Genomic DNA, 13,772 nt, shown 5'->3' on the forward strand with positions numbered 1-13,772 from the left:
AGCTTTACTCTTATTACACTAAGTTTCATTGGGCCAGAGGAGCATAGTTGTAGACCACAGTCTTCCTCCTGGAGCTTTAGGTATGTCCTGGCCCAGGTCATGGAATGCTTCACAGATAAGAGCTGAGACTTTGAACTTGATTTGAGATTCTATGGGAAACCATCATAGGGAGCAGAGGACATCTCCAATGTGTTCCTGGAAACCTGTATTGCTGAGGAGACATGCTGCAAGATTTGTGTACTAGTTGGAGTTTCCTAAGTGCTGAAGGCTTTAGGCCCAAGTATATTGCATTCCTGTAAATTCAGTCGAGAGGTGACGAAGGTACTACTAACTGAAGCTAGATCTTCAGCTGCCAAGATGAGACAATTTCCTAGCCAAGTGGAGATGGCAGAAAGTATTACTTGCGGATGCTGCTATGTGAGAGGAATATATCAGCAAGCAATATCAGCAAGGAATTCAGGAGTACTCCGAGACTATGGCCTGAACTGACCAATAGTGGGTATAAATCTTCAACCAACTGAGACTGCACCATGGCTATGAGATCTTGAAAATACTTTCCTCTAACCACCAGCATCACCTCTGTCTTGCTCAGGTTCAGCTACAGGCAAACGTTCATTATCCACTAGCTGATCTCATTCCAAGCACTGGGACACAGTGATAGTAATATAGTCAAAAGTGGTGAAGGACAGGTAGAGCTGTGTATCATCTACATATTGCTTGCACTTGAGTTAGTCTCATGTGACCAGTTAACCTTGTAGTTGCATGCAGATGTTGAAAAGGACTGGACAGAGAATAGATCCTTGTAGAACTCCACAAATGGGGTATAGTGGTAAAAGTGCAGTTACCCATCAGTAACTCTTGCAGTGTTCTTCCAGGAAGGATTCAAATAATTTTAGCATATTACCCTGGACCCCTGTCATCCGTCTCGGGCGAGACAGCAGAATCTCACATTTAACAATGTTGAATGCTTTAGAGGTCCAGCAAGAGGAAAATAACCCATTGACCAGAGATCATACATCAGTGCCACTAAAGCAGTTTCAGTTCCATGTCCTGACCTGAATACAGAATGTGCTGGGTCTAGAATGTTAACTTCAGTTACATGAGCCTGTAGTTTGCCTTTTGCTAGATTTTTTTTTTTTAAATGAGCCTGCTCAGGAATGGGAGGTTTGACACTGGGTGGCAGCTGGCTAGGACTAAAGTATCCAGGGTGGGTTTCTTCAGTGTTGGTTGGACCAGTGAATGTTTGAAGGAGGAAGGGAAGATTCTCTGAGAGAGGTGTTAACTATTTTGGTCAGGAGTGGTGCCAGCTGTTCATGATTCTTTCACAAGCCAGGAAGGACATGGATTGGATTCACAAGTCTGGGTTGAGACTCATTTAGGGTGTCCAGAACTTCTTGATGTGTTACTGTACTCAACTCTGTGAATGTAGGTGGGCTGTTGGTTGATGGAGGTGAAGCAGATCCTTACTATTTGAGAAGCCTTCCCAAATGTGCGTGGTCTTCTTAGCAAAGTAGGATGATAGCTCTTCACTAAGGCTAAGATTTTGTCATGGTTATTTTAGTAAAAGTCACAGACAGGTCATGGGCAATAAACAAAAATTCACAGAAGCTGTGACCTGTCCATGACATTTACTAAAAATAACGACAAAATGGGAAGTAGGAGAATCCAGCACCCATTTGATTGGGAATAATGTCCTTAAGTATACACACATATCCCACTCCCACCTACCCCCACATAAGTAAAATTTAAAACTGATCACTTAAAAAAAGTAATTTATTGATATGAAAGCTATGTGCAAGTCTTTCACACTATCAGTTTTATTTACAGTAACATACATACGTCAAGTATATTAAATGTCAAATTTCTATTTCTCTAACTTTTCTCCCTTGATTACTTGCTTATGCCAGTAGTTTCATTGGATCCTGGATTTGTTCAAGGTGTGCAAAAAGAATAGCTGTTCTTGATGAACAAATGTTAAATTAAATTTCTCAAGAGGTGTTAGACTTTCATTTCCACAGATTTAGGTTTCTATGGAAGAAAACTTCTAATAGCTTGTGTGCACAAAGCAAAAAATAGGAAGGGTTGGAAATGAAGTCAAACTCCCTCCCTATTCCCTGCCAAGTAAAACCAAATAACTACAGCCTGGCCTACACTAGGTTTCTTTCACTAAAATTTCTATGCCATTTCTTCCATCGATGGAAGTAACAACCAGAGTGCTAGCATAGACAAAGTGCCAGTGACTGCTGGCATTTTAACCATCCCATTATCTAGCACTGCTTAAGCTAGTTGTAGACAATACTGTGCTTAAAACATAAGCAGCCACCCGAGTCCTGTTGACACTAAAACTCCCACTACTGTACTAGATCTAGTGATGGGAAAATTCCGGGAGAACAAATCACAATATAGAAAAAGCTGTACAAGTGTAGCTACATTAGAAACCTAAAGTTCAGATGGTGATGGGTATCTGACCCAGTTCCTCATAATTCACAGTTGACTTATCTGGTATATTCAATACACTATATATAGCAGGGGTTCTCAAACTTCATTGCACTCCGACTCTCTTTTGACAACAAAAATTACTACATGACCCGGGGGAGCGGGAGAGGGACACAACACAAAGCCTGAGCCCACCGAAGTCCCACCACCCTGGGTAGGAGGGCCAAAGTCAAACCCAAGGGCTTCAGCCTGAGGCAGGTGGCCTGTACCCTGAACCTCACTGCCCAGGGCTGAAGCCCTTGGACTTCAGCCCCCAGTGGTAAGGCTCGGGGTTTGGCCCTGGGCCCCAGCAAGTCTAAGCCAACCCTGTCAACCGTATTAAAATGGGATTGTGACTCACTTTGGGGTCCCAAACCACTGCACTATAGCTTATTTAGTCAAAGGATGAAGTAATGTTAGAGCATGGACTGATTTTTTTAAAATATGCAGTGATAATGGCAGACCAAGTTCATTCCTTTCAAATCATTACATATCCTTAGCTTATTTACAAGTTAGTGTGATACCAAAATATTATCACAGCATTTCCAAAAAGAATTCAGGTCACCAATGCTAATTAACACTTAATCATTTGTATCATTTCTTGTGACATTTACTTTTCACTTGTGAGAATTTCTTGAGTAAACTGCACTCATTTGCTTTGTGCAGCCTTCTGAAAGTTCACATGATTAGTGTATTTCCTGACAAGGAGACTAAATTATATTTTCCAATTAATCACTGATTAACCTCTGTCAGCCACTAACATGTTGAAAAGTAGCATTTCTAAACCAAGAGAGTATATAGATGGGTGGATGGGGAGACTAGGGCAAGAAAGAAGCACAGTTGCAGAGAGTTGAACTGTATTAAAAGTGGATTCCAATTAAAAGGCATTTAAAATAACTGTTAGTTAAATTAGTATGAAAACTAACAGTTTGGGACCCTCTCTCTTTTGGTCTCATGTTTCCAGAACCACAGGAAGCATTTTTCCCTGGTAATTAAGAATGCTAAATTGGTTTCTTTATGTTGATTAAATAGGATATTTAACATGTAAAGTTCTAGACTAAATTCCACATTTGTAAGCAATGTGGCATATTAGGGAGACAGGATTCTTAAGCCAAATAATGTTGTTTCCATCTGTTGATCTTAATTCAGTGTATCAGTGATCAATGAAAACTGAGAATTAGCCATTATTTTAAACTAGTCCCTTAAATGTTTGCAAATGATCTGGTTTGTACATTTATAGTTTTAGCAGCTTAAACAGGAATTCAGTTTCTGTTAAGTGATGAAATAGTGAAGGAACTGTGTGTGTGGGAGAAGAAACCCAGGCCTGCTGCACAGAGAAGAGCCATAAAAATGTGGACAGTGATGTCTATTTAATTCTTCTGCAAATAAATGTGCATGTGAGAGAAACAACATCAGGAACAGCATCATGAACATTTCTACTTTATCAAATAAATAAATCTGGGTGAAAAAATACATGCAAGTGTGCTGGAGTTTAAATTCAAATTGTAGGAAGCTATAATGTATAATAAGATTTTAACTTTTAAGAGGCTAGTGTGATCAACATGTACTGTGCTAGCTATGGCCAGAAGAAAATAACCATCAACTTCATTCCCAACCTCACGTTTATCTTACAACAAATTGGGTTGTCTTAGAAAAATTCCTCACAGCACAGTAAAATTTGTTTCCCCAGACGGGGACAGTATTTAAAGTAGACTCTGGTATAAACATTCTAGTCATGCTGTCTCTTCCACAGATACTCTGAGCCTTCATACTTTACAAAATTATTTGAAATGAACTAAAAAAAATCCCACCTCCTTTCTGTCCAACAATTTTAAAAGATACAATTACTATCCCACAACAGTTTTGAAATTCATTTTATTTTTAAATTCTATGAGAACAATTTTGCTAGTGGATGGTCCAGAGGTTTGGTCCCAGAGGGGGGAAGGGGTTCTTACACTTGATTATCATCCCCGACAATGACATGCAAACTCTGGTGCACATTCATTGGTTTGCATCAATTCTTTAGTACATCCTCCTGTTTGTTTTTTAAAGTTCCAGGCTAACTCACCTAAAGTGAAATTCATTTATCCAGTTCAAAAATGTGTTTTATAATGCTGCTTTCTTTTAAAATTCTGAAAAAAAATGGGTGCACACATACTTATATAGAAGACATTTTTACTGTGCCAGGTATCAAATTCAGATCTCCGTTTGCCATGGTGCATGCAGTATACTCATGAAAGAATACCTGGTGCTTTCTCATCTTCATGGTATTTAAACCTCTATTATAAAAGCAGCTTAAAACTATGCAACAAGACTACACTGTCCATCTAACCCACAGGCAACCTGTTTAGCAAGCCAAGCACTGGAACTTTAATGGTTCTGCCTAAGTTTAAATGAGACTGTCACAGGACAGTAAACTTGGTCTGTTTTATTTGCACCAGATAACTGGTAAGGAAACATTTAGAGCCATTTATTATGTGGATTAAATATGACTTGTTTTGCAAAGTACAGCATACTTTTCTGTCTGTAAGCCAAACCAACTGTCTTTACATGAGCAAATTTACACATAGTTGCAGTACACAGATAAGAGTTCATAAATAAAATTCTACCAAGTATACAATGCTTAGCAAATTTTCAAGTCATCAGGATTCTCCACCCATATAAACAGTGTGGCGGGTAGAGATAACCTTCACCAAAGATGCGTCTCTCGAATCTCAGCAATAATCTGACTGGCTCGCTGCAATGCCTGCAGAGAAGGGAAAAACAAAAGAAGAAATATCATTTTTTCCCCTATTTGCTTCTCATATGACAACCAGGAGATCATTCTGTGGAAGACAAGGTTAATTCAGCAATGTTTTACAAAACAAGATCAATCATTGTTTTCACTGTGACAGTGTTGGGAGGATTAATTCACTAATATTTGTAGAGGCCTCTCAGATCCCCAGATGGAGCATACTACACAAGTGCAAAATATGACAAAAAACAAAGGTATTGTCAAGATAGTAGCCCAGAGTTATTGTGTCAAGTCACCCCCTCAGCCTCTCATTCACAAACTGAAAATGTTAGAAATTCATGCAAAACAGGTCTCAGTTTAAAACAAAAAGGTTCTGTTCCAGTCATAACTTTTTTAGACTTTTCTTTTGGTTCGGAGATGTTCTCGCCTACCCAAAGCATTTGTATTAACATTCCATGTGGATCAATTAATCTTTAGGTAAGCTACACAGATATTTGCCACCACATATCATCATAATAAAGAATAGTTTCTTTCTGCAACTAACGTATAAATTGCACTCATTTTGTACCTTTAAACCTCTTCACTAGCATTCTGCCTAATTCATGCACCACTGGACTATGTCCAAATCCTAGCAGCTTTAAAACAGCTGTCATTTTAAACAAACTTAACAAATAAACCAGTTTATGATAAATACTAACAATGCACTCAGGACTGTACAAAACAGATGATTCATGCCCAAAGAGTTTACCATCTACAAGACTCTCTCTGACTCAAACATGTGGGTTAGGTAAGAGCAGAGATTTAAATTTACACTTGCTACATCCAGTCCTGGAACAGTGACAGGTTAGGGAGTCTGGTATCTCAAACATCCAGAGTCAATGCCTGCTGCATTCTACGAGAGAACTGACCCACACTATTTCTCCCTCACTGTGCTGATTTGGTCTTTTAGAAAGCATATTTCTCTATGCCAATTCAGTGCAAATGAATGGAACAGGCAGTATTTGGTACACCACAAAATTAGTGGAAAATTAGAGCTTTGGAAAAAACAATTTTACTGTATTTATGACAAGTTCAAACTCACTGAAGTACAAGAAATACAGGTGCAGCATCTGCAGTCACAGCCAAATCCACAGCAGTATGTCCCTGATCAAAATCTTTAGGACAGGATACTTTAGGACAAAATAGTTTGGTACTATTCACAGAAATAAGCATGGAAATTTGTGGGAGGGTGGGGGTGGGAAGGACACGGGACGACACCTCTTAACCCCACCTTCAAAAGGAAATTCTGTCAAGGGAGGCTTACAGAGCTTTAAAAGAGTATGTTGGAAAACCTAACAAAGTTCACTATTCTAAAACTATTCATCTCCAGGAGCTAGATTAATGATGTATAGTGAACATTACTAGTATTTCATTATTGCTTTCTTGCTCACGCAGGGCTTCTGTAAAAGAATGAACTAGATCAAAACAAAAAACTGACTTGAATCCAAAGAGCATGGCAAAAACCTGAAGACTGTTATATACCTGAAATCTCAGCAGATTTAATATGCTTCAGTTTAATTAACTGTTCATTGGGTGTTTTGATTTTCGATACCTTTAACATGTCAGCTGCCTCCTTTCTGCGCTGTGCCATGTCCTCAGATTCCGTCAGAAGGTCATCTAACAACAAGGATTTGTACAGCTGTCCAACTAGCTCGCTCTGAAGAGTGTCTTTCACATGATTCACTAGAAAATGCATCACCGCCTTTGGCACACTGCAAGCAAAAAAAAATATAAAACAAGCCACATAAAGCTAGGGCATTAGCTATTCTAGATTCAACATGCAGTTTGAATAAATCTATATGTTCTGATGTAAGCAATTATACAGAATCTTGACAGGAATCTTACAGCAATGTCTTAAATAGCTGTAAAGTGATTATGTGCAGTCCAACAGCTGCTGAGTTTATTGCCTGTGAGATGGCCACATTTCAAAGTGAACTGAATCTCATATGTACAACCCTGAACAGTTCTATACCAACTGTTAGGTCTAAATTATTTTTATTACAGTAGCACCTAGAAGCCCTAATCAAGATCAGGCCCATTGTGCTAGGCACTGTAAAAACACTAAGCTCTTCGCAGCAGGTTCTGTTTATTAATATCTAAATAGACAATACAAAGGATGAAAAGGAAAACGGAGGCACCGGGCAGTGACTTGTCCATGGTCACACACTAGGTCAGCAAAAGAGCTGAGAACAGAACATAGGTCTACCAATTTTCTGCCAGTACCCTATACACTGGACGACACTGCTTATAAGGCACCACACAACAAGAAGTGATGGGAATTTCAAAATGCGAGGAGAATTTAGACAAGCAGAATATAATTACCCAAAACAGTTTGGCCATGACCCAGCGTGAAGACTCCTATTCATGAAAAGGCAGCTATGAAATCTTTAATGATCACATGTGGGCAAGATTTCAGTTTTATGTCACACTTGAAATATCAAGAAGGAAGACTGGTTTAGTATGGATTTCTGTAGTTACAAGTGCCCCTGAATTTCCTGCAGTAAATTCAAAATACTGACTCTGCCTTGCTTATGGAATCTGACAGGACACAGCAGAGCTCTTCTGACAAAGTGGAAAAATCAATATAGATAGGAATTGGCAAGATAAAAACCATGCACTTCTTGTGGAGTGATAAGTGCAGTGAAAACATATCCTAACTCAGGTGATCAGCACCCAGGTAGGAGCACTTGGGATAGCCTAACCTGGATGTAAGCAGCTACACTGAAAAGCCATACCCAAGTTAATGTGTCCTCACTGGTGCTATACTATGTCTGTCACTAGGACTTTCTGGGGGCATACCCCAGGGTTTGTTGTGCTGCACTAAGCCAAGCTACTCTATTCTTTCCAAGTGAATTGTGGGAGAACTTGTCTGTCCTTTTGGGCATGTGGGAACATATTGTAGGACAGTAAGCAATCAAGTGATTTAGTCTGTGTCCTCATTGCAAAGCGGGCAGGTTACCAGCTTGAGTGAAAACAGGTTTTAAGCCTACAGTCACAGATGTGATGGCTAACCTAGGTTGAAAGCACCGCTAACCTCAGGTCAGATGGTTGTGCGGATGGGTGGACGATAGAGGGTTAGAGGCGACATCCAAATAAGAGCCTGAGTTAACTTTGCAACTACACTTAGAGATGCAAGTGCTCTTTTCAATGGCCAATTCCTAAGACATCTTTGCATGGGAACACATAGTGGCTCTTAAGTATTGTAAAGTTACACAGTGCAAAAGTAAACAGCCATGACACACACAGTATGTGAGCCTATGGGGGGAAAAGTGCATGAAGAAGGGAGAACAAAATTATTTAGGGGAGAACAAGAGGGTATATAACGTGGAATACAAGGATAAAGTGAAGTAGAGGTAAATCAAGGTTGAACGTCTGAGGTAAAAGGACTTTTGGATAGCATTAAAATGGAAAATGAGGAAACACCATTTGAGTCATTTAAAATTAAACTGGACAGAATACTGGAGAACAATCTTGCAATTGTCAGAGTGTGGCTAGACAACCTGATCGAAGCTTCAAATTATAGAATTCTTTTACTTTGCCTATAAAAAAAAGGGATCAATTGCTGGCTTTTCTGTAAAACCTTCAGTAATAAAACCATTAGTCTCTTCTTTGCTTCATTCTTCTTACCAAAAACAAAACAACTGGGCAACAGCAACTTTAAAGACAGTCTACACAGCAGAGGCAGCATTACTACATCTAGCCTTATGGCTGAGAATTGGCACACACATTAGTCAAAAGAATTCTATATGAGCGTCCTCAGATGGAAAGCTGGTGGCTGCAAAGCTAAGTCCTTTGACTGCACCTTGGATGTATGCCAATTATTTGCCCCCAGTCCATCAATACAGATTGCAGTATCCTATACAAAAGCAGCCATTCTCTTTAAAAGCAAATGAAGTTTAAAGTGCAATACAACAGAGTACTCAAAAACAAGAACTAGTATTGGATGCTTTGAAAAAGTGTGCTCTTTTTGCCTATTAAGTGGACTTCAATTTTATAAGGAATCAAATTTCACAGCTCCTCCTTGTAGAGCTACTAAACTCTGCCTAGAGAGATAACGCAATATAAATGTTATATTCAGCAACAAATGGCATGGCTATATTACACAAAGATTTGCAAGGTTTACATGTCTACATAAAGTTAGCTATTACCTGTCCTGAATGTTCTTCCTGACAATAAGGAAGTAGGATTTGATAAGTCGTTCAATCACTTCGCAGTCTCGTTGCTCACGGGAAGAGAGTCTGCGTGCAACAGGTACAGGCTACAGGAAAAAATAAAGACAATCTTATTTTAATGTTTACAGGTTGATTTTATTTAAAACACTTCACCTACTTTCGATAGCAGCGTGTGAACTCCATTCATCTTTCAGCTTGATTCCAACTGGTCTTGCAACAAGTGTTTACTCTCCCCAAAACAGAACTACAGATGTTTTGATAAGTCAAAAACATGAGCCTGAAACTGAGCGGAGAGGTAGTACAAAGGACAGGAAATTCTCAAGAAAACAACCTCTCAGAGAAAAAGGCAGGAGTGATTTAATCTAATCAGGTGACTTTAGTTTTTATAATAGCTCATGGTTCCTGACAGCGAAAGTGATTGTCCACTTGATCCTGCTGAAGTCTAGGGCAACTTTGCTACTCTGACAAGAGATTAATCTTTTTATAGCATTAATGAAGTAGACAAATAGTCCCTTAATTTAGATGGGTGTGAAAGTAAGTCAGTTTCCCCCAGTTCGTTCCATGAACTAAAGGGAATGGAAGTGTTAATGGCAGAGGACCTCAGAAGGTATCTACCTGTCCATATGCCAATAATAGTTTCATATTCTACAAGTACAGAATTCATATAGATTAAAATCCTGTTTCCTGTGCCTGAGCTAATCATGAGAGGTGCAGATATATCATCTCTTTCACAACTCACCACATCCAACAGGTTTACAGCATGGCCTTTTTGAGGACTGGCAGGTAGGACTGTAACTGGTTTAGATTTTTCCTCCATTAATAGCTCTTCGGCTTTTGAGGGTTTCAGCATTCCTCTCCAGTTGCCTGTTCCAGGTTCTTGAGTCACATCTCCCACCCCAGGAGCAGCCTGCAGAAACAGAACAATGCAAAGAAATATTGGTCAGCCAAAACTCAGGCACTGCAAGGCAGTCTCCTGTGAAGCTTACTACTACCACCACCAGGTGATCATGCATGGCTCACTTCATTTCATTCTTTGCTTCCAACAACTCTTCCCTCCCTCCAAGTTTCATCTTGGGAGATGGATTGGGGGGGACACATTCAATTCACTGTGACAATGTTGAGCAGTGTCAGTGTAAACAAACTGAGTACAATTTTTCAAATATGCATAATAGTCTAACTCCCATTTTAAAAAGTGAATTAGGCACTTCAGAGCCTAAATCCCACAAAAGTCTCTGAGACTTGGGCTTATGTACACAGGACCTTTTCCAATATATTAAGATATTATGATGATTATTATAGTTTAAGAGCTATAGTTATATTGGTATAACTACCCTGCCTGGATATTCTTATTCTTGAATAAGAGATAGAGTCTTCTTTTGGTTTTAGCTTACATTGCTCCCGAAGTGACATAAGCAACACCAGAATTCTGGAATAGGAGTGTCCCTAGGGGGAGTTACACTGGTATGGCTATAGTGCCTTAAACTCACATTCTCCCTTATAGCACTTCAAGATTTCCCATGTAGATCAGGCTTTGACTCTTAAGTACCTAGTTCATTTTGAAAAATGGGAAGTAGGCTCCTAAATCATTCAGGCACGTTGGAAAGTGTTACCCCCTATCTTGTAGCAGTAGGTACCTACAATAACTGAAAGAAGCAGCTTTTGTTAAACACATTTGGTTCGGTAAGTATATTTCTAGGCAACATAATTCTGAAAGGTTTGAACCCATTCAACAGATTTTCTCTAGTGCCTCAATTCAAGTAGAAGCAAAAATAGTCCCTTACAATAACAGTTGTAAAACCCCATGCATTCAGGTTCCCAGGTATTAAAAGCTTATGTGTGTGCCGCAAAGCTTTAGGGATCTGTCTCCAAGAGACCAACTGCCCAGCCCCTCCTTGTGCAAGAGCTGGCATACAATGGGACATAAACCAAAGTTAAATAATCCAGATCAGCAAAACAGAAGGAAATCTCCACCCACTGGGAGACAGGAAAGAACTGGCGTTCTCAGCAAGCAAAACTTCCCTTACAGAGAAAGGCTGTTCTTCTTCATCTCCCAGTAAAAGGATGCAACACTCACTCTGGGTTGCACATTAGGGACACTGGATGAAAAAGTAGTAGTAGGTGATACTGTTGCATTACTTTGAAGGCTACATTGCTAGATGCACCCATATTCACAGAACCTGATCATCCATCCCGCATCACTCTATAACCCTACCGTCTGTTTTATTCACCCTGCTCATGTACCTTTGACAAAGCGATTACTGTCTGTGAAGAGAAATAAATTTAAATCTCATAGCTGAATCACTGAGAACCTTGAAATACTTCTTATATCTTGTTTCAAGTACATGTGGAAAACAAGCCAAACCGCTCCTTCTGTGCTCATGGTTAAAAAAATAATAATTACCAAAGCTTGTCATGGGTCAAAAGGAAACTACAAGCAAGCAAGCAAAAAAAAAAAAAGGTATATATATTCAGGTTAATGATGAATCAATCTAATCAGAAGACAACTCAATTTTATATCTGAGCAACTCAACTGTTGAATTCAAACAGGTGTTTTGGGTTTTTTTTTAAAACACAACTGTTAACAGACAATGTGCATAAAACACACTGATTTGAATTTTTACAGTCGTAATCTTAACCACTAACAAAACAGGAGACATTAAGACAGACAAAGACTTAAGAAGGATCATTACATTTTCTGCTAGTAGTAGGACTGCTGCCAAAAATGACTATCATCAGATTAGGTGCTAAACCACAGAATATGGCTTCATAATAGTGATCTCTAAATGCACCCCATATCCTTTCAGCACAGAATCAGTCACATATATCACTGTCCAAAATATTCCAGAAACAATCTCACAGACAGACTACATTCTGTTAAACATACTAAGAAAGAGTATTAAGATTAGCACATAGCCTTATCAAATTTACAAACACAAATTTTATACAGTGAACAGGAACGTACTTGAATTCAACAGTTCCCCTGTAACCAATCCTGCCATCATAATGCCTAAGGAATACACATCATTAGTACACAAAGCCTAGTCTAAGAAGAGCCGTTTTCAGCTTTTGTTTAGGTGACCTTGGTGGATTAAACCCCCCTAAATCACTTGCTACAGTGTACAAATAAAACTCCAGTTTCAACTAGAATTCATTTTAGGTTCTAACTCCTTAATCAGGGCGGGGGGGGGCGAGAACACGACAACACATGACAGTGTCTTTGCATATATACATGCATCATCTAGCACAACGGGGCATGAAGCTCCTGTGATATCAATATTCAACAGCAAACATTTCTGCCTGTAAAATAATGACGACTGGGGGGGGGGGAAAGGTTTTTCACACAGATGTGCTGTAAATACAACAAAACAGGCAGTACACCGGAGCTGAAATGTAAAGAGCCATTGCAGGATGTATTATACAGATACAAATAAATTGGTTAACAGGGATTATTTTTAAAATGACAAAAAGGGGGTTCAGTTAGAACAGAGCCTAGAGAGATTCCTTGCAGGCAGCAGGAGACTCACATTTTTAATTTATCTTCTGCTTTCTTCCATTAAACATTAAGACATATTAAAACACATAACTTGACAAACATGCTCAAAATGTTGGATTACAGTATGGCAGCTGAATAGACTATTTTGGTGAAACAATTTCCTGCAAATTATGTCTATCCACATTCGCACCACAATTCATTCCAAACAAATACGCAGATAACGAAAGCTATGAAATTTCTATCTGTGTACACCTCACACATTACCTGCCCTGTACAACCTAATGAAATGTGAGTAATGCTAGGCAACCTCAGCACTACAGGACACATGATCTGACAGATGCAGAGGACACTGCATCATTGACAAAACACTATGTATATGAACTACTTTTTGTACTATCCACGGTGAACCACAACAGGAATGAGCATGCAGTGCTAATAGGAAGGATCAGGACAGACCTTGCCATCAGCCTCAGCAGAAGCAGCAGTAGAGGTCTCCTGGGAGGCAGATGTCAATGCACCTGGAGGTTTAGTAGACTAAAAAGGTAAGAAATGCAGAAAAAAATCAACTAAGGGCAGACACTGAATGTGCCTAATACAGTCATACATTGTTCTCTACTAACATCTTAGCTATCCAGAAAGACATTTTTAACTTGTAGATTTACAAGCAGCCCAGCACGAACAGGAGAAGAATCCCAAAGGCCTTAAAAAGCAGCCAATTAAAAATTAAACACCTTTGGCTTGTTTGGCCTCCAAACTGTGGCCAATTCCCATGTTGCAGATTTAAATTTGACTATACAATGAAATCACAGAAAAGCATGATGTAATGGGCATGATCAAACAGCATACAAAACAAACTCTG

At 39.2% G+C, this 13,772-nt stretch overlaps 1 protein-coding gene across 5 annotated transcripts in view; it reads right to left on the reverse strand.

Annotated features, from left to right (window-relative positions):
- Positions 1 to 1,755: 1,755 nt before the first annotated feature.
- DNM1L (dynamin 1 like) overlaps positions 1,756 to 13,772 on the reverse strand; it is a 53,086-nt gene continuing 41,069 nt past the window's right edge. For 3 of the 5 annotated variants that reach the window (XM_044990124.1, XM_044990133.1, XM_044990161.1), the window contains 5 exons: positions 13,370 to 13,447; positions 10,160 to 10,327; positions 9,397 to 9,506; positions 6,801 to 6,960; positions 1,756 to 5,221 (listed from right to left, as the gene is read on the reverse strand). In XM_044990124.1, coding sequence (XP_044846059.1) covers positions 5,165 to 5,221; positions 6,801 to 6,960; positions 9,397 to 9,506; positions 10,160 to 10,327; positions 13,370 to 13,447 — 573 coding nt within the window. In that variant the 3' untranslated portion in view covers positions 1,756 to 5,164. The remainder of the gene's footprint in view (positions 5,222 to 6,800; positions 6,961 to 9,396; positions 9,507 to 10,159; positions 10,328 to 13,369; positions 13,448 to 13,772) is intronic. The other 2 variants (XM_044990143.1, XM_044990152.1) reach the window with 1 other exon arrangement.

The sequence above is a fragment of the Mauremys mutica genome, chromosome 1 (genome assembly GCF_020497125.1).
Source record: "Mauremys mutica isolate MM-2020 ecotype Southern chromosome 1, ASM2049712v1, whole genome shotgun sequence".
NCBI lineage: Eukaryota > Metazoa > Chordata > Testudines > Geoemydidae > Mauremys > Mauremys mutica.